The sequence below is a fragment of the Carassius gibelio genome, chromosome B20, assembly GCF_023724105.1.
Source record: "Carassius gibelio isolate Cgi1373 ecotype wild population from Czech Republic chromosome B20, carGib1.2-hapl.c, whole genome shotgun sequence".
Taxonomy (NCBI): domain Eukaryota; kingdom Metazoa; phylum Chordata; class Actinopteri; order Cypriniformes; family Cyprinidae; genus Carassius; species Carassius gibelio.
Genome location: NC_068415.1, coordinates 10,622,020 through 10,642,618, shown reverse-complemented (window position 1 = coordinate 10,642,618; position 20,599 = coordinate 10,622,020). Strand labels below are relative to the sequence as shown.

The 20,599-nt window shown below is 39.6% G+C and overlaps 2 protein-coding genes across 11 annotated transcripts in view; both read right to left on the bottom strand.

Annotated features, from left to right (window-relative positions):
• Positions 1 to 3,897, bottom strand: part of usta (uronyl 2-sulfotransferase a) — a 60,274-nt gene extending 56,377 nt beyond the window's left edge. Inside the window, exon 1 of the mRNA XM_052585635.1 lies at positions 3,345 to 3,897. Coding sequence (XP_052441595.1) covers positions 3,345 to 3,582 — 238 coding nt within the window. The 5' untranslated portion in view covers positions 3,583 to 3,897. The remainder of the gene's footprint in view (positions 1 to 3,344) is intronic.
• Positions 3,898 to 5,171: 1,274 nt separating this feature from the next.
• The window catches only part of sash1a (SAM and SH3 domain containing 1a), a 218,747-nt gene continuing 203,319 nt past the window's right edge, over positions 5,172 to 20,599 (bottom strand). For 8 of the 10 annotated variants that reach the window (XM_052585624.1, XM_052585627.1, XM_052585626.1 and 5 more), the window contains 12 exons: positions 20,155 to 20,287; positions 19,014 to 19,414; positions 17,193 to 17,264; positions 16,912 to 17,049; positions 16,107 to 16,239; positions 15,529 to 15,698; positions 15,139 to 15,348; positions 14,401 to 14,551; positions 14,148 to 14,276; positions 9,955 to 10,901; positions 7,899 to 8,030; positions 5,172 to 7,767 (listed from right to left, as the gene is read on the bottom strand). In XM_052585624.1, the coding sequence (XP_052441584.1) occupies positions 7,507 to 7,767; positions 7,899 to 8,030; positions 9,955 to 10,901; positions 14,148 to 14,276; positions 14,401 to 14,551; positions 15,139 to 15,348; positions 15,529 to 15,698; positions 16,107 to 16,239; positions 16,912 to 17,049; positions 17,193 to 17,264; positions 19,014 to 19,414; positions 20,155 to 20,287 (2,877 nt within the window). In that variant the 3' untranslated portion in view covers positions 5,172 to 7,506. The remainder of the gene's footprint in view (positions 7,768 to 7,898; positions 8,031 to 9,954; positions 10,902 to 14,147; positions 14,277 to 14,400; positions 14,552 to 15,138; positions 15,349 to 15,528; positions 15,699 to 16,106; positions 16,240 to 16,911; positions 17,050 to 17,192; positions 17,265 to 19,013; positions 19,415 to 20,154; positions 20,288 to 20,599) is intronic. The other 2 variants (XM_052585625.1, XM_052585628.1) reach the window with 2 other exon arrangements.

The following is a 20,599-nucleotide window of genomic DNA, read 5'->3' as shown; positions in this document are numbered from 1 at the left end:
ACTGTTTTTACTTAAATTTTGAACAAATAAATGCAGACTGGGTGAGCATAAGAGACATGTAGACAAACGGTGTCCAAACTGCCATCAAACCAAAACTAAGAGCCCAGACAGAACTGCGCTGTCTGCCGAAATACACAGATATCCGGGAAAGCTGATCATGAAATTAGATAAACTGATGCACCACACATTTAATAATGTACTAAACAATGAAACTGTGTCTTATGAGCGGAACACTAATAAGGACAGTGCCAGCATGAGTCCGTCACCACAGTATGAGGGTCAGTGAGTGATCTGACTGGAGTCTGTGTCTCCATCACTAAACACAAGCTCATTATCACTGTTTTGGCTCAATCAGTCTTATTCTTCATTCTTTCTTAATGACTTGTTCAAGCAATATTACGTCTTTACCCACTATTGCATTATTTCATTATATGTTGGTTTATTCTGTTAGGATGACTCGATTATTTGAACTGTTTTTTAACTATTTGATTATCATTTCTCGTTCTATGCAGCTGCAAATGCTCTGGCAAGACCATTGTGGAGATCTTCATGCTAATGAAGCACACTGAAATTGAAGATTGAAGAAAGCGTGTGTTTCTGTGGGCAAAACAAATATTACTCTGTGTACTCTCCTGCAGAGAATAGCCGTTTTCCTTTGCCTGGCTTTATGAGCGTAGCACATCCCTGGCTGGCCGTAGCTCATTTGTTCAATCATTTCCCACAATACATCCAGAATATACCACATCTACTCTGCAACATTTTGCCATGTATGCCAACGACATGTCAACAGTCAGATTTTCTGCTCTGGCCATAAGGAAGTCAGCTGTTGTCCCCCATTTAACTTGATTCAGGAATGAAGACTGAGGTTTAAAATATGCTGAAATAAGGAATTCAGATCGCTCTACGTGCACATGTGGCCAAAACATTACAAAGCTACTGCTGTGGACAAGACTGGATCTATGTACCGTGTTTTGGGGGAGTTTAAGAGCTGACTGGCAACCGTGGGTCCTCCCGGTGAAGGTGTTGATGGTAAAGGGTGAGGCTTGAGCAGATGACAGATGAAAGTGGTTAAGAACCCACTTAACAGCCACTTGGAAAAAGCTGAAGTGTACCTCAAGAATGCATCGCTGTATTCGTTTAAAGAAATACCGTAGTTCACCTTTAAACATTTAAATAAAGCCATCATTTACTGACTCTCTCGCTGTTAAAACAATATATGACTTAATATATTATTATTTTAATCTGTGGCACAAAAAAAGAGATGTTAGGCAGAAATACCATGAGGGGGAGTAAATGATGACAATGTTCGGTTTTGGTTGAAGTTCCCATAAGAAGTATTTTTGGTTCAATGTTCAGACAATACCTGACTGGTTTCCATTTTTGCTAGCTATGGAAACTTAACCCTTTAAAGTCTGTCATATGAAATACTAGTCAGAGTTGTCTGCTTACATTAAATAAATATAAATTTAAACTGACACCTTATAAATCCCAATAATATGTTTACAGCCTAGTTCTTTAGTTTTAAGTCTTTCACTAAAGCTCTTTAGTTTTAGCTGTTGCAAGATTATGCACAAGTTTTTTCAGCAAAGATTTGATCATTTTGATTAATAAATCCTAAGAAATTTGTGTTGAATAATATAAAGTAGCATTTATAGTGCTAAGATGGCCTGACAGATTATGGATGAATTGAAGGTAAGTACAGATGGCTGATCCATGTGCACATTACATCATAAAAATGAATAAGAAGAGCACTGACCTCTTTCAAAAACAGACTAGCAGAATGGGCGCTTGACTGCTCATGCTAATGTTATTTTTTATACACTGTATAAAAAAATCAAAATCAAAAATAAAGCATAATAAAAAAAGTTAAATGACTTGCAGCTATGGCTGCCAAGTATCACCCATACCTTCACATTATCATAGAAACAAAGGCACAGCTGTGCCTTGAGTTTAAGCAGGCACCTTTATCTTGGGACCTTGCCCAATCGTCAGGAAGTGCATGAGCAAAAGGGTAACGTCTCAGACACGTGGTTTTCCTGATTTGAGCTTCTTGGATGTCAGCTTTATTACCCCAAAAAGTGTACTATTATATTGGAACCTAAATTTGACATTTTAGAAATGTGTAATCCCACACAGCCATAGCTGCCAGACATTCACCATTTTTACAGGACATTTTTTACAGTGTAAAACTTATATTTTACAGATCTTTTTTTCTTGTTTCAATTAAGATAATTTACTCAAATTTTGTGGGTTTTGTTTGGCATCCATAGCTGCCAGTCATTTACAGGACTTTGTTTTTTACAGTGTAACATTCATAGCAATACAATAACACAGACTTCTCTTTATGACAGCACACGATGGCCCATGTGCTCTGCATCTCTCTTGCTCTCAGCCTTTCTGCACATTTCCTTTGAAAGCTCAACATAAATAAATTTAAATGCAAAAAATAATCACAATTTACACAAGTCATTGATTTATCTTTTGTCCCAAAGGGAAAACATGGTATTAATCTGCCTATTATGAACATTTCAACAATAATGAAACAAACAATATAAGTTGTCCTTTTATTGCCTGTATGACAGTTAGCCCACATCTAGTATGGACTACAAGTAGACTATATTGCCAAAACCTAAATCAAAGCTTAAGCTTATCAAAGCATTTATTTGCCTCTAATTGTGAATAACTTTCAGCAAACTATAGTACAAGTGTTAAATGTACAAATTGTACATAACTATAGAAATAAACACAAGTTGATGCTTGTTGCACTAACATAGATGCAACATTAATATAGATTGGTTTACTTTGACAGAGGAAGGAAACATGATCTCCAATTCACATCAGCAGGCAAAAACTGCTTGTGTTTAAAGGGATCATTCATTAAGACTGAAAATTCTGGCATCATGTAGCTACTCCTTAAACTTACTGCTCCAAACCTGCAAGATTTTCTTAAAATGACAGTCGCCCAGTCCACATTCACTTTCATTTGTTGGGACACACAGATGCATCTAGAGTTAATGGTGACTGTGGTCCGACAGGTTTGTGAGGGTGAGTCTTCGGTAAACTGTCTCTTTAAACGAACTCTTCGGATGTTAATATCACCCAACACCTTCGCAACCCAAACCTGTCTGACTTCAGACACGTTTTCGTTTGCGTAAAGGTGAGGACGCAAAAAAAAACATGTCCAAACACGCCTAAATACGAAACCGCACAGAAACCTCAGACAAATTCAGCATCTGCCTCGGTACACACAACGGAAATGTTGGACACTGATGCCGTGACGAGACAGCACTTGGTACAAGGCTCCAAACACTGGGAAAACGAGAAGAAGGAGAGTGAAATCTTACCGAGATACTGCCTGATCTCCAGCAGAACTTTAGGGGGTCCTCCGTTCAGCTGGTAAAACAGTGAGCCGAGACAGAAGAGCAGCAGTGTGGCCATGCAGAAACCATAATCGCGCAGAGAGAAGCGAAGCCCGAGAGCCGACAACCAGAATCTGTTCCTGCTGTTCCGACCCGCGCTGTGACCCGTGCTGTGACTCGCGCTGTGGTTGTTTAGACGGGGACTGCTGCTGTAATTCTTCATCGTCTCCTCACATGGAAGCGCCGAGAATGGTCGTCACCCATCCGCCTCTTTAGATAAAAACTTTTTAGTCAACATTTAAACAAAAGCTAAAGTCACTTCACAGACTGCTGCACGCGCGTTCAGATGTTCGCCCCCAGCTCGGTCGTGTTTTCTCGTCTGCTCTGGCTGAGCTATTATTGCGAATGAAGTTGGGAATCCATCCTCTGCTTTTTGGGGTTAGTGTCGGTGTCAGATTACTGAATTTGGAGGAAAAAGTTCAACCGGAGGATGGACTCACACTCACTCACGCGCTGCCGTGTGCAGCTGAGCACCACCACGCGGAAGACGCGGGAAATACTCGCAGAAAAACTCATAGGCCTACAACACACACACTTAGCTGCAAAACCACTAATTATTTTAAAATAATATATATATATATATATATATATATATATATATATATATATATATATATATATTTTGTTTTTTTAATATATATATATATATATATATATATATATATATATATATATATATATATATACACACACATTTAAGAAAAAAGATACAAAATAATTGTGCTCTATCTATCTCTGTCTGTCTGTAAAAACAGCTGTGCATTTGGAGCCATATTTCCATGTCATACTGTTATTCTGATTCAAAGGGCATTAAGAGCAACAGCAAAGATGGAAACAATTTAATTAAATATTCAGCCAAGAATCAAATTCATGACTGAGCAGTTTTTGACCATTTGAACAAGCAAAACTAAATGTGCTTCTTCCAGCCATGTAAGTGAGTAAGTGTCAGAATGATAAAAGCAGTCTGCCTCACAGTGGTTTCATTTATAGTGCAATACAATATCTTTTATTTCAGCGAGGCACTCTAAATCAGATGAAATGATGTCTTTATTTAACCCACTGGGAATATGATCTGGATTGCCAAATCAGAGGTGAACAAGGGCAAAAACAGGCCTCCTCTTTAGCTTCAAGCTGTGTTTGTTATTGTCTCCCCATTTTGGATATATAGTTTCCTAAGGGTTTTGAAATTATTGTTTAAACAAAGATTTAAAGAAAGAATAGATTGTGTTCTAATTTGTTCTCAAATAAGTATGTTTATTTGCATGCAGTACTGTTGATATTGTCAAGAGAATTAATTTGTACTTTAACAATAAATGATCCGAGTCACTTCAGTTACAGATGCAATAAGGCATCAAATGTATGCACTAGGCATTTAATTGTATATCATTTTGAAGTCCTTGTTTTCCCCCCTCTTATTTTTATGAAGATAAAAATTAAAAAAAATAAAATAAAAGATCACTCTGGGTGTGTCATTGAAACAAAGTGTTAGTGTTTCCACCGAAGGACACTGGTCTACAATAGGCTGAAAAATAATAGTTTAAATGTTTTTCTCTCTCTCTCTCTCTCTCTCTGAATAAAATGAGTAAATACTGATATTTTGAACTTTATATAAACTTGATAAAAATCTGTACTGATTTCAAAATTGATCATTAATTATGTTTCTTGAGCACCAGTTTGGAATATTAGAATGATTTATGAAGGATCGTGTGCACTTGAGACTAATGGCTGAAAATACAGAGTTCAAGAGAGCAGTCAGTGTATGATATTCTTTTTTTATTACACCTCAAAGGGACAAATATTTTAAGACATTTTTGTTTGTAAATACACAAGCAAACCTTTATAGACAATCATTAGCGAACTGAAACCAGATAAAATCATTTTTATACATTTATTTTACAATGGTCACTGGAGCATGCTAACTATAGGTGAAAGAGTATTGCTCTATGATGTATAGTACAGCTAATAATTACATTTGATGTAAAAGCAAAAATAAGTTATTTAAATATCGATTACATACACAGAATGTGCAACCTCAGTTAATCATTTCATATATGTAATTAAGACCCAGTTTTATATCATTTAAGTTGAAATTATAAACTGGTCATTGTTAGTTCTGTAATTAATTAACAAGTGATTAAAATTATTTTTTGAACAGAGATTTGATATTTAAACAGCTCTCCTCAACCATTAACATCTGACCTGAAAACAAACTTCTTTAAAAAACTGTAAATGTGTCAATTTGTAATCTCATTTTCTCCACAATGGAATTCAAAAACCAGCTTTCATTCTTTAATAAAGTGCATTTTTACAGTAACATTTCATGAAATATATTTTCGATTTTAATCACATAAAAAGCCTCATTGTTATCAAAGCACTCAACTGATAGTAAAAAATGGGATTTATCGATTCTCTGCTGCTTACAACGTTCATTAAAACCTTGAGCATTACTGCCTATAAATTGTGCTGCGTTAGATACAAAAGAGTGAATGGCATGAGGGACAAAAACAATTCTAAAGCTAACTTTCAAAAACACCATTTCCTAAAACCGCAAGGCCTTAGGGAAACATGGCTGGTGTCTTTTTGTAAATGGAAAACCAAAGGATTTGCAGAAGCAGTGCACTGAAATGAGTTGAGTTTTCACCTCAGCTGCTCAATCAAAAACAGCCTGAGAGTGATTGTGGGAGAAACTTGCTTCATTGTGCTTCATTTGGAGTGATGTAATGGTTTAAATCTGTGAGCAGTGATGACGTCATGCATAACAGACGTCAGCTAATGTTTCATTTCACGCTCCGTTTTCATTTAGGAGCCAGATGCTGTCGGCCTTTACACGCATCTGTGAGAGAATCACCAGACGCGTGTAAGCAACTTTAAGTCCATAACACCTCATTCCTCCTGAAACACATTGTGTTCTGAATGCCAAAAATAAATAATGCTTCACTGGATATTTCATTTTCCCAATTTTGAACACTTTTATCTCCTGGGTAAAGCACCAGTCTGCAAATGTAACTAGTGTCAGAACACTCCTCTAAGTTAGTCACTATCAGTTTTGATTTTCTTGTGTTTTAAGGCTAAGACCGTGTGCTTTTTCTACGATTCAAAATGTCTTCAACACCCTACTCTAAGGGCAAGGCAATCTGAAACAAAATAAAAATAAAACCCAAATAAACACCTGTACACATTTCACTCCAGCAGGCATATTACAGCTGTGTGATGCATCGCTGGCATCAGAGCGGAGTACGATAAGAGGTACACAATATGCAGGAGTATCATTTTCAAGATGACAGGCGACATAAATTGATACAACTGATACAGTAATAGACTTTGATATGCCGCAACAGCCGAGTAAGTGATGCGTGTTGAATATTGTGTGTTTAAAAGACTGGGAAGATTAAATGTGTTGCAAATATACAGTATTATATTAAGCAGATTATAAGGAGTGATGCTAAAAGTAACCTTGAAGAAAGAAACACATGAAACAAACGTTTTTTTTTTTTTTTTTTGTACAAACATAGTACATATTTGCTAAAACCGTGACCAACTATTGGCCTAAAATCAATATGTGCATTGCTCTGAATATCCCCATATGGCAACATCATGCTTTTGGGAATGATTCACCCAAGAGTACACATCTTTTCATATACATACTGTATGCTTTTAGAGATAAAGAATATTATATTAACAAACCTGCATGAAATGACATTGCTTTGGCCAGGTGACTTACTTTTGATACTCAATGTGCTTCAATAAGCACTAAAAACATTTCCTTTACAGTTTTTATTTTTTTCTAAATAAATCTCACACTTCCTGAAAAGGAGTTTCAGAACAGTCTTTAAATTCATACAAAAAAGTGTGCTTTCTTTCGACAGGCGGATGTTTCAGGCCAAAGCTAGATGTTTCTATGGAAACATCTGTTGATAGGCCCACAATAACAGTCCTTGGAAGCCAGAGCAGTCATTTCTGAAAACGCCAAAAAGGTGAGATTATAAGACTGAAGGGTGGGAGAAAATTCGGTAGCTGTTTTCCAAGTCTGTGTCTTCACCAGCTAAATGTGATCCATTTAGAGCTTTTTTTACAGCTCATGTTAGTATTATGACTGTCCTGAGTAGCTGGCTGTGACTAGCTGGGCTTCACTGAGAAGAATACGTATGTGATGGTCCTCCTTCAAGCCCGCTTCCCTTGCTTTCGCCTCGTTTAAGGACGACACATGATCCAGCGTGCCAAAGCCTGCAGCCAGTAGAGGGGCAGAATACATGGGCATCCCAATCGACACAAGCCAGTCAGACACAGAGCTCACGTGAACAGGAGACACTGGCTTCCGACACATGTCAGTCAAACCTCCTGAGGGAATCTGTGGACAAAAGGAAAACACAAGGGCTAAATCTCAGTGCTAATGCAGGAAAGCAAAAACAAGTATTATGATCTCATTTGACTCGCATGCATGTGCTAAATCAAATCATGGAATCTGCTAAAGTAACTCACAGCCATGCGGTGCTCCTTACGGAGCTGTTTAACTCTGATCTGATCCAGACTGGACGCAACGTCCTTCACTGGCTGCTGAAAGTCCTCAGAGTACCTCTGTACTAAGAGCTGAGGAATACCACAGCGGCCGTGCTGGGAAAACACACAGAGAAAAGGAAAGATTAGCCAGGAAAACAAGATCTAGTGTAGTTCACCACCTCATTTAAGTGACTGGAAAACTTACAGCCCTGTACGCAACAAGGAGAGAAGAATAAACACACAAATTCAGTCATCAAAATATTGAAAATATGAGGAGAATTTTCCTTGCTAATGCTGTATTGTTTTAAGCTAAGCTGTGATTAGCGCCCAGCTAATGTGAGCGGCGCAACATTCGCCTAAGACTGTGGACTCTGAATAACAACAGAAATTAACAGATCATAAAGTTTATTTCATGTGGCTTTTTAATTGATTTTACGGTTGGTGGAGACCAAGCACACTTGGAAACGGAGTTTAACTCACAAACAAGCAAACTTTATGTGCCAATTATAGCATTACAAGGCAAGCAAGGCTAAATTGTTTGTTTAATGTGAGATTCAGAGCTTTAATGCGAACATCACCCTGTGTGCCATAACAAAGATGGAGTTTAATCATATTCAGTCTGTCTTTGTTAGCATGCCAAATGGCCATCTTCTTTAAAGCAGACAATGCGGCTTCATAATATTCCAAACCAAGCAGTTTTTATTGTAGTTAGCTCAATACTCGGCCATCTTTGTGAAACAATCAACAATCCAAGTACAAAGCACACACAAGCAGGGCAATGTTTTGATAGCGCCACAGAGCCACAGTGTTTACACTCCTCGGGGAAATCAGCAAACAAGCCGCGAGAGGAAAACTATTTAATTTACATCACACACACACATTAGCTTTAACTTGCAAACATCTTATTAACTGAGAGATTAGTTAAAAATCTACTCGAAGAGATTCAAACAATTTTTGTGCCCAATTTGGGGTATACCTGATAGACTATGTGTCCAGGCATAATAGGATTGGCCGCCAATAAAAAGCACTAAAACTCCAGGCAGTCTGTGCAGTCTGAAACCACAAACTGTTCCAGTGTTTACATATTAAAGAGAGGACATTTTTCACCTCATATTCACCTTTTTTGTGTTGGATAATCTCAAAGAAGTGACTTGGAATCAGATTTGGTTTGTTGATGAAAGTGAAAATTACACACAGATGACTCCAGAAAATATATCAGACTCGAGATGCTCTGCTTATAAATTACACAACAAACGAGTCCTTCCACTTTTCCATGACTAAAACGACTTTTTAAGGATATAGGATATGCAGCAATAGTTATGTTTGTGCTAAGCTGTTTATTTTAAACATAGCCAAAGAAAAGAAGGTTGATTAATTGTATAGAGACTCCAACAGCATAGGTACTATAGGAACATCTTCTAATATGGAAACTGATGAGTGGGAATTAGTGTTTGGATGAGCACTGATTGAAATGTATGTTTTCTTTTAAAAGAACTTCCAACAGTAAATGGAAGGAAAAATACTCCCAGCCAAGGCTTTCCAGGGACAGTGGCATGGTTGAGTCAAGCCCACTATTGCTAATCATTGTGCTTTTATTTAGTCTGCTAACCTTTTTATAACTACTATAGTGCCGCCATTTTCCAGACCATTATTACCATATGATGCAATTCATGCAAACTTGAGGTCACACGGATATGAAGTCCATTATTAGGCTATACTAAAGGGCTTCTCAAATCCCTAAAAAGTTCTTCACTGCCCCGAGGAGCTGAGCTCCAATCACAATCAAAAACACCTGAGCAAGCTAATCGAGGTCTTCAGAGTTACAAGAAAATCACAGGAAGTTTAGCTTGATCAGACTTGGAGCTGAACTCTGCAGGGCAGTGGCTCTCTAAGGACAGATTGGAAGAACTCTGCCATACGGTGTAACATTCGCATTTCATGATTCCAAAAAGATCTCCAAGGAGTTTTGCTATGCACTCTACTACTACCTAAGAATTGTGGTTGGCAACAGTAGAAGTGATGTGAAATTATTACTTACTTTATCAGAGTACGGCTCTTCGGTGAGGTCAATGGCTTCCAAGTGCATCCTGTCCTCCAGCAGAGTCTCCAGGTCAGTCATTTTGGCATGGGAGATCTTCCTGCTGAGGGCAACTTTAGCTCCGTGGATCTGAGGACATGCTGATTCAGGTAGGTCAGACAGCCAGGGTGGACTCAGAGCTGCCGCAGATTCACCAGGGGATAATGGGGTTGACGGGGAACTCTCAGAGGGAGTGGTTGGGGTGTAAATGGGTTTTGGGGGTAGGGTTGGCGTATTTGGCACTGATCCAAACAGCACTAGCTGAGGATGGCGCAGACCATTCGGTAGACGTTCTTTGGACTTTTTAGCAGGCACAGGAGGTGGGACAGGTGGCTTTTTAGGGTAAGTCCGTGGAGCGGGGCTTGTTGGGGCAGAAACCGGTTGGCGGTTTGAGGTCTGAGCAGCAAGCAATGGACTGTCCGGACTGAGAGGAAGCTGTGTGGGAACCCTAGGTCTCTGCAGTGAGCCTGTCTCTCTTCCAGACTTATCGCCACTCTGGTCCATTTTTGATTCTACAGGATCGGCCTTTGCTTCTTTTTTGTTACTCTCTGGCCTGCCTTTATCCCCACTGCCACTCTGCTCCCAGTGTATATCCCCCAGAGAATGCGAGCGCTTCCAAGACTCAGGGGTCTCTTGGGGTCCGTCCAACTCCTCACAGCTTCGGCTGACCAGCATGCGGGAGGTCTGTCCTGCTTTGGAGCCCTTCTTGAGGCCGAGGCTTCGCAGGCTGAAGCCCTTTATTGGCCGGGGCAGAAAGGTCTTCGGGAACTTTCGTTCCTTCTTGGCCTGCTGCTGAAGCGCTTCAGTGGAGTGAGTCATGGGAAGAGTGGGATAGTCTGGAGACCTTACACCCCCACAATCAAATCCAGATGAACCATGGCTGTGGCGCGACACCTTGCGGCTCTTACCTGAAACAGAGAGCCGTGCCTTCACATAAATTTATTAATCACGTATAATTCCTTCCCCAAAGGCTTCAGACTTTTTTTTTTGGTTCCTAAGAATTACTCTGATATTGTGAAATTGACAATCAATAAGATCTAGTAAGATCAGTAAGATCTAGTACTTCAGCCAGTTGGTTTCACACATGAGAATGCAGGCTCTTCTACTTTATGATTGATGCATGCATGCATGATATGCACCATGATTAGTGTGATATATGTACTACAATCTGAACAAATGTGATGAAGGCGATCAGAAAATAAGTTGCAAACATTTGCACCTTTAGGTTTACAACAGCTTTTCACCAAGGCAGTATCCTCAAAGGTATTTTATCTGCCCTTAAAGGGTGGATATACCTACCTTAAGGGTATATAGAGGATCAGAAACTTTATGTACTAAAATACACCCTTCAGGGTTACAAAAGGAACAGGTGTTGTGCAGTTTTCCCACCAGATAATTTAGCATATTGTTTTAGGCAAGTATTATCAGCCTGAGTTAAAGTTGGATAAAATGACTTGACATGTTGTCCCAAAACTGTGTAATGTCTCAAAGTCTCAGTCTGCAGTTAGTTAGTCACACAGATCTGGAACAACATAAAAGTGAGTAAAAGATGCCATTTTCATTATCTTTTTACCATGCAAAACAGAATGAGTAGCTGTAACAACTAAAGGTATGAAAAAATATGTTACTGAACGGGTTAAGGGTTACATTACAGAGTAATGGTTACATTGTTAATGGTTCGTTAGTTGTAATGATTTTTTTAGGGTTTACTTAAGAGTTTAGTGCGTTGGGTGAGTGTTAGGTGCGAGTGTTAAGACATTAAGTGAAGGAAACCACAAGTCCAGATTATATTTATTTAGAAAGCATAATTTTCTGAATTTTTCCACATCAATTATACTTAATATGCTGAGCACAGAGTTAGTAACAGTCAAACCATTTAAGATTAACAGAGGCACAATGCTTTTAATTGTATAAAAACAGTTAATAAATAAAATGATAAATGAGTATTTATATGCAGAAACTTTAAAGGGCACCTATTATGCAAAATCCATTTTTACATGGTGTTTGGACATAAATGTGTGTTGGCAGTGTGTGAACACAACCATCCTACAATGATAAAACACCACCCACTCCTCATTTATAATCCCTTTAATCCAATTCGGTCCCACTAGGCTTGCCATTTTGATTCTCGTGCACTGTGACGACATATTATATTTATATATTTTTTTATATTTTCCGCCCTCAGTGTGTTCATTTTCTCCGCTCTCGAGCAGTGCTCTGTTTGGATGCAAGACTGAACATAAGAGTCTTCATTTTACTCCCAACATCTGACCTGATAAGGACACTGTGGATTACTTTCATTTTATAAGGTAATGCCCCTCAAAATGTACCTAAATATGTGTATTACTCCAAACTCTTTTGTGTATGTCATGTCATTATAGTGCTTAGTTTTAACCGTAACTGATCGGCACCACGCTTGGGAGATTAGTTCAAGAGGTCCTAGCCCATTCGTAGTGTGAGATTTGTTCAGGTAGCACAATCGCACGGCTCAGTCAATTGATCTGCGCAGCACAAGCTCTGTAGCATCACCCCGTTTCCTTCCACTTTCAGTGCATTTGGCTTCCCAATGTACGGCTAAACATTGGTTCTCTTGCTCTCAGTTGTGCTGCCTCTACCAGCTGTTTATTGCAGTAGATATGCAATGCAGAGAGATGTATACACAACACTCTCTTCTGGAGACAGGGTGGGAATATGCAGCTCATTTGCATTTAAAGCAAAACACTCCAAAACAGCTCTTTCTTTATACACACCCCAAAAATGTTATTTTCCAGCTGTTATATAGAATGATCTGTTGGGATTTTTGGGCTGAAAGGTCACAGGCACTTTCTGGGGACACCAATATTACATCTTGTAAAAAGGGGCATAATAGGTGACCTTTAAGATAAATAAAGTCCATAAATGACAATGACATGTTTGAGAAATTATGCAAGCATCTGGAATTGAAAGAAAGAAGCATTCAAGGATGCATTTCAAGTATTTTTCCTGGGTCATGAGATATACTTTAACAGAATCAATGACTCAAACTCTAATGGTAACAAAGCAGTGCATGCTTTAACAGTGAATATAATAAGCTCTGTACCGCTGCTCTTACAAAAAATGAGTGGAAATGTAACTGGCACAGATAAAATAATATCAAGAGATGAAAACAGATGAAAAAAGCAAGCAGATCAGAATGCTAGAGATCACAGAATGGATTTATTTTCCACTTTGGCAAACTGCACATATTTCTGATCCATCCTAAACAATACCCCCCCCCCCCCACACACACACACACAGAGGCTCATACAGTGACATACACAACAGGAGGAGGGATCAGTCAGTGTTATAAAATGCCAGTAGGAGGTTAAGAAGACAACAGAATAATGAAAACCTTAAACACTCAATTTCTTTGGAAATAGAGAATGAGATCTGATTCTTTCTCTTGAATAAAATCCTTTAAAAACAGTAGATTAGCTCCTACTTTTACACAATCTAGGTAAAATATCACCTTCCAAATGAATAGGATTCATCTGCTACATTTTGTATTTCTAAAGTCTTTTCTTTGTTAGGCACATAAGAACTTGTGCAATATGACCACAACAAACACCACACAAATATGGAGTGATATTTCTTGAAATGGCAAAGGGATAGTGGAGGAAAAAACTTTAAACTGAGGCTGAAATGAATCTGCATTGGTTTTGCCATGGAGAACATTCTCAAAACCATCCTGTTTAAGTCGTGCTGTAAGCGCAAGCCTTGTATTTGTTTATCAGATTCTGTCTGTCTTTCTTTAGATTTTTCTGAGGCAGCAAATGGATTCTGATCAGTTAGCAATACCAAGACTTGCTGCGGTTTTTGGATTTTGGATTTCTAACAGAATGGAAGAAAGCATGAGCAGGAGTCTGGGGAGGCTGGATAAGAGAGTTAAAGGATGACAGAGCGCCTCTAGAAGCAGAGAAGCAGATAGAGAACAGAGCACAGCAGATGTGACAGACAAAAGAGGCTTGGGTTAAATCCAGGTGTGATGACAGGTTCTCATTGGCTGTTAGGACACTGAGTCATGGCAGAGAGAGAGACGTGGCCCAGAGGTGAGAGGATGGTGTCATGGCGTTGCTACACTAGGCTGGACATGGTGATGCGGTTGGAATGGAGATGCTAGACAAGCGCCTGGTTACCATTCTCCAGGTTTTCATTGCTTTCGTAGCAACCAGAGTCCCGTGGGGAGTCGGCCATGAGGCCACGCCCCTCACAGAGGAGTTTCTCCTGAGAGCCAGAGAGGGCGCTGCGCTCCGGATCACTGCTACCTACAAAACACACACACACACGCAAAGTTAGGAAATGAATCCACTTAAATATTCTTTTATAAACATGATAAATGTATAAAGACACATTTAGTAGATAGTGTATTGAGTGTATGTGTGTACTTACTGTCGTAATCCTGCAGTAGTTCTACAGCGGTCATCAGTACGGCACGGTGTTGAGGATCTTTGATGTTGAGCTCATCCAGATCTTCTTCCTCTAGTAGCTTAAATGTGTCCAGGTCCTCATACCCGTTAAACAGGAATGTAGGCATGTGCTCCTAAAATACATGCACATATATTCACAGATTACACACCCAGTTGAGCAGAAGCACTATGTAGGACCCTCACAGCTAAAAATACCCCACTCCACCCTGGAACTTCATCTATGGTGGGATTTATGTGTGGGAATGTTTCAAAACTTCAAACTCTTTTGTGATGCCGAGCTATCATTATAGTCCATTAACACACTAAAACAACACAGTGAGGCTTAAAATGCGTCCTCGGTGTCTATTGTGTGAAGTGCAAGGTCTGTAATGTGATGTTATTTAGAGAAGCAGGAGCTCGTGGGAGGTCTGAAGGGTGTGTATGTCTCAGTCTTTAAATATAATTTTTAATTGGCATGGGGAAATGACCTTGTCCCACTTTCTCAGAGTTAATCTGCTTTAACAAGAGCTGACCATCTTTTCACACCAGCATCCACTTTTTCATTTTCTCATCTCTCCCCACCCTGTTCTTACATTCTGTCAGTAAAGATGAGAGACGAGCCACACACTCAGATTTATGCTAGATGATTAGAGATAAACCAATCAAATTTAAAAAAGCATTTACATCTCTCAAAAAGGGCTGTGTGTGGTTGCTGTCTGACCTTCAGGTTGATTCTCTCCAGAAGCTCCTCGACGGAGCTGGGTTTGGGCGGCCTGCCCTTCCTTCTCCTCCGAACCGCTCGTTTAGGCTTCTCCTCTTCTTCAGTCAGCACTTCCACATAGATGAACTTAAATGTGCCCACCTTGTTATTAAGCAGACCCATCCATGTGCCCATGGGCGGCTTACTGATGATATCAATCACATCTCCTCTCTTGAATTAGAAAGAGAAATTTAGTGAGATTCGAAGTTGAAACTAATCTAAAATATATTTTTAAATCTGCAAACTGAGTTATAAATTGCCATACTAGTTTTAATAGCTCATATTTATTTATTTGCTAAGTAACCATGTCGAAAAGGTCTAAAATGTTAATTTCCTGTATGTGTTCAGTACCTTAAGTTTGAGTGAGTCTGTATCATATGGACTGGGTGTGAAATCAGTGTGAACTCTAGCTCTTCCGCAGAAAGGGCCTCTGTACGGAGGCTCTTCATCATCACCATCCTCACTCCTCACACTCTCTCGGTTGCTGGCAGATGAGTCTGTGGTGCTCACTGTCTGTCCACCTGTGAGAGGACCAACACAATCATTACGAAAATCATTCAGCAGACTGCCAGAAAACAAAAACTAAAAACTAAACATCTACAGAATTTAAGGCACCATTAATTTCCAAAGCACAAACATTCAATGTTTCAATGAAACTAAAGTAGTTACAGATATTTTCATACATATTGTGAGATATATATCCCAGTGAAATAGACAGGGATTCATCAGTTCATCACCTACTTATTGGATGGATGGAGGCAGATCTGAATGCAAACTTGCAGTCGATTGAAAGAAAGAGGGTTTTATGCACTACATGACTGGAGAAGTCACAAGACAGTAGTATATAGATTCCAATGGACGACTTGCTAATATGAGCAATAGCGCTGCATGCACACAAACAAACACACGCACCAACCACAAACACTTACTCATAGAGCTCTGCCCGCTGAGGGAGCTGCGCAGACTCTCTACAGACCCTCCTGCCTTGAGTTTGGGCTTCTCTAAAGAGTCTGTGTCTGGCTGAGGAGACTGAGGACAACTGGGCATTCCATCTGGACTGGACTATACCAAAAAAAGAAGAAGAAAATGAGAGAATTGAAAGTATATTATTGTTTATAAATGAAAAAGAGTAATAATATGGACAACAGGTGATGCATATGATATAAAGCCCACAAGAAGGACAGCTGATTGCAGCACTGCTGTGAGATTAATCCTCTAGTTTAGTAAAGTAATTACACTAAGCAGCCACTAGGTGGCACACCAACATAATATGATTACAGGGAGCGAGACATGGAGTTGGAACAAAGTTCTCTTTGCACAGATGAGCGCAACACTGACTAACACACATACATATCCAGAGATCTACATTAAACATACTAAAAGAGATGACGTCATATAGATGTAAACTCTTGCCTCAGTTGTAACTAAAACCTAGTGAGCTGCCTACAAAGGGCAGCATTTTAAGACAAACACATTTTCAACAGCATGTGAATACAGGCAGTGAGTGTGTATTCTACTGCCAAGGACTATGGGTGTGTATATTTGGACTGAGCTTGTATCCAAGCTCTAGGCTACATTTAGAGATGTTTGACCCTAGTTTGAAACACAGAAAGTGGGGCACACATGTGCCACTTCCCTCTAGAGTAAAGGCAGGGTCTCACCTCTGAACAAGCTTGCTATATAGCACATAACTTAGCACGGTCAAAGCAAGCACATTGGCATCTGTGTGTGTACCTGTTCAGAGAGAGACCCGGCATATTTTTTGGACATGCGTTTCCTCATAGTCTCTTTCACAGACTTGACCTTCTTTCCTAGAGAGATACGGGACGTGGCGGGAGATTTCACAGCTTCCCTGTACAGAGCCTCCTGCTCCTTATGCCAGAGAGAGAGAGAGAAAGAGAGCGATTAAGCACACTGAAAGCCAGCTGATCAACACAATTGGATCACAAACACTGCAGCTGCATATGAGAGCTGGAATCAAGAGGAAGCCAGAGAAAGAGCACACGTGTACTCACACTAGGCTCGGTCGTGTTGACCACATGGAGGGAACGATTAGACAGGTCAAACCCTCCGAAGCTACACGTTCTCTGTAGAAAATAGACATAATTACTGTCAATTCACAAGCAAATGAATTTAGAGAGAGTCATTTAAAACGATTCAAAGGGTCTCAATGATTCATGCTGATCTTTATAACGGAAACCACACATATTAAAATGATTGGCTGCCAAAAGAAATAGTGCATGGTGTGACCTGATTTCCCTTTTAACTCAAAATAAAATCTTTCAGCAGTTGTTTAGCATTATGTAAATAAACAAATGCTTTTGATGAAGGAACTGAAAATTGGAACTGAAAATATAATGAGAAATAAATGAAAAAAAAAGTGTGAACTAACTTAAGGCAACATCTTGCATCACTCAAATTCAAGCAATACATTACATTTAAATAAACTGGCTTTTCATTTTATGACATTTTGTTGAAAACTTCTACAAAAGCAGCAGAAGAAGAGATATCCGGTTCAAAATAAACAGAATACAGATCAAATGTTGTAGTACGAGACGCTGTTGCATATTGCATGAAATAACATCATGCACTTTAAAAGAAAAAAAAATCTCAATAAAAACAGTAGCACATACAAAAAAATAAATAGCATTCATGTCTGGGCTGAAAGAGGCATTTCCAACCCAAAATGGATGAAATAGTTCACTGATGAAGATCACAGTCATGTTCACATTCACTATGAATGACGACGGGGATCCGCAGACGACAGACTCTACAAAGCTGCAGAAGGAACTCTATGTTATTTATTTTCTTCTTCTAGCACTCTCCATTGTCTCTCAAGGACTGAGAGTTTCAGATATGCTCCGACACACATGACTGACTACAAGAGAATAAGTCAAGAAATGAAAGGAGAGAGGCTCAGCATGATGGGAAAGATAAGACTTGAGGTACTGTCACACTCTTATTTCTCTTCTACACCTTTCTTAGATTATACAATTCTGACTCCATACTGCAGTAACATGAGTCTACAGTAATAAGAAAAACTATCGGCTAACTGACAAGTCTAAGGGAATTCTAGCTTTAATAATTACCCCAGATACGGGTAAAGATTTTTAGAAATAAATGTAATTTTACGACAGCACAGTTAATATTTCATTATCAGACTTGGTCTTGAAATATAACTCGAGCAGTTTGTCTCCATATTGTACTCTACTGTAATTCTCTTCTGCAGCTTTGCAGCAGCCTGTTCCTCCAGTGCAGCAGGGGGCACTGTAGATCTGCTCTTCGGGCAAACTCACAGACTTCTGCTGGATGCGTAAGAGCACGCGCTTGGTGCATCGATCCATGCTGGATGCCCACTTCCTGTTCGCATCTCTTTCGTCTTCCAGGAGCCAACGTCTGTCTGCTTTGCTCAGTGTGACTGGCCTAACCAGTCCGGTCCAGTTCAAGTGGCCATACAGGCTGCGTTCCACCACATATGTGATGTTGAGCTCACTAACTGCCGTCCTTCCCTTCAGACGCCTCGGTGGAAACAGCCAGCTGCCCACTACTCCGCCCCCACAGCTCTTCCCCTTCTCCCTAGCCAATGGCAGCTCACGAGTGGGAGGGGAAGCGGGCAAGGTGCAGGAGGGAGTGATGGTTTTCTGAGCATTGCAGGAACGTTGGTAGAGCAGGTGTTTGGTGGAGTAAGAGTAGTTTGGATCAGGCTTATTGCGCTGCCACATGGAAACCGGTGGCCGTTTGGTGTTGTTAATGTCTTCTAAAGACACCAGGAGAGGGTGCGGCTTTGGGCGGGGCCTAGTCAGGCCGTAAAAAGCGTAGACGCTGTCAGTACTTACCCCGTGTGATAGAGATGACAAGGCCTTCCGCATCTCTCCGTCTGTAGCGGAGCAGGAGACTTTAGCATTGACGTCTCCCAGACCCTCCAACTCGGAGAAAGAGGAGCCACTACCACCTACTTCACCCAGTCCGGATCCAGCACTACTCTTCCGGGGAGGGCGGATCAGGCCGTGGGGATGTGTGCCGGGGGTCTTCACTAACTTGTGAGCAGGATTCCAGGCGTCAAGGCTACTGGTGGAGGGTGAGGTGGTCAGGCTGTCCGTGTCCCCATCCAGAGAGAGCTGCTCTTGGGCAAGAGAGGACAAAGAAGAGTCTGTGCACTGGGCTGGCTTCTTGTGGATTTCTGCATACAAAGCGTTTATGTCATCACATATGGGAGCTGCATCCAGACTGAGCGAATCTGCAGAAAAAGAAAGATCAAACAAAAACTTCAATAAACTGAAATATCTACTGTATATTTAACAGCAGTGGAATAAACTATGGATAAAAATGAATACCAAATAAAGATCAAATTATAGATGCACAATTCTGGCCAATAGTATTAAGATGATAACTATTTTCATGTTCTGGCTAACAACTGATAAATTGCAGATATTTATATATGCAGAAAAGATTTCATGTCAGTAAGATTGTTTTGTTGAAGTCAATGCACACTCAGGGTGCATTTATTTGATCAAAAATACAATAAAAGCATTAATAGCAAAAAAACTATTAATTTTTTTTAGCAGCCATTATGCCAGTCCATGTCATATTGATCCTTCAGAAATAAAAATATGCTAAAAACTAATATGCTGATTTGGCACTCAAGAAACATTTCTTACTATTATTCTAACTAATAAGGTTTATTATCATTTTCAGTTTTTGTGGAAACAGCAAGTTTTTGCTAAAGTTAATAAGAACAACATTCATTTGAAAATGTTAATCTCATGTAACATTATCAGCCACTTTTGATCCATTTATTGCATGCTTCAAAAATAAATGTTCTTAAAATTCTGCTGACCCCCAAACTTTTTGAACTTTTGTAATGTTAATAAAATATAAAATACCAAAAACTAATATTAATTGATTTAAATGCTACATATGTGCAGCATGGAAAATAGATTTTTGCTAAAAAAATCAAATACAGTCTTTTCCAGCTACCTTGTGAGCCATGTCTTTTGCTGTCATCTACTTTGATGAGCTTCTTGCGAACACGTCGAGTCGAGTTGACCAGTTTGTGAAGCCTCTTGAATTTCACAGAGTCCTCCTGCTCATCATCTGACTGCTCCACGGGCTACAGAGAGAAAACTCAACTTCAGTATTACACCACCTCCTATAAACATGACATACGTAACATCTATCACACAGACATTTACAAAAACAGAAAATGATGGCTTCAACTGGTATGCACAGATTATGACATGGTATTTGATATTAAGGACATGACTTAATGGAATATGGAGTTACGTGTGTTATGAGATTTGTTGTTCAGGAAAACCACTTAAGTCTTGTTTTTGAAAATAACAGATGGGTATGAGTGAGCATTTGTGGTGGAACAAATCCTTTTCTTAGTCCAAATGAATTATTCAGATAGGGACTATACTGC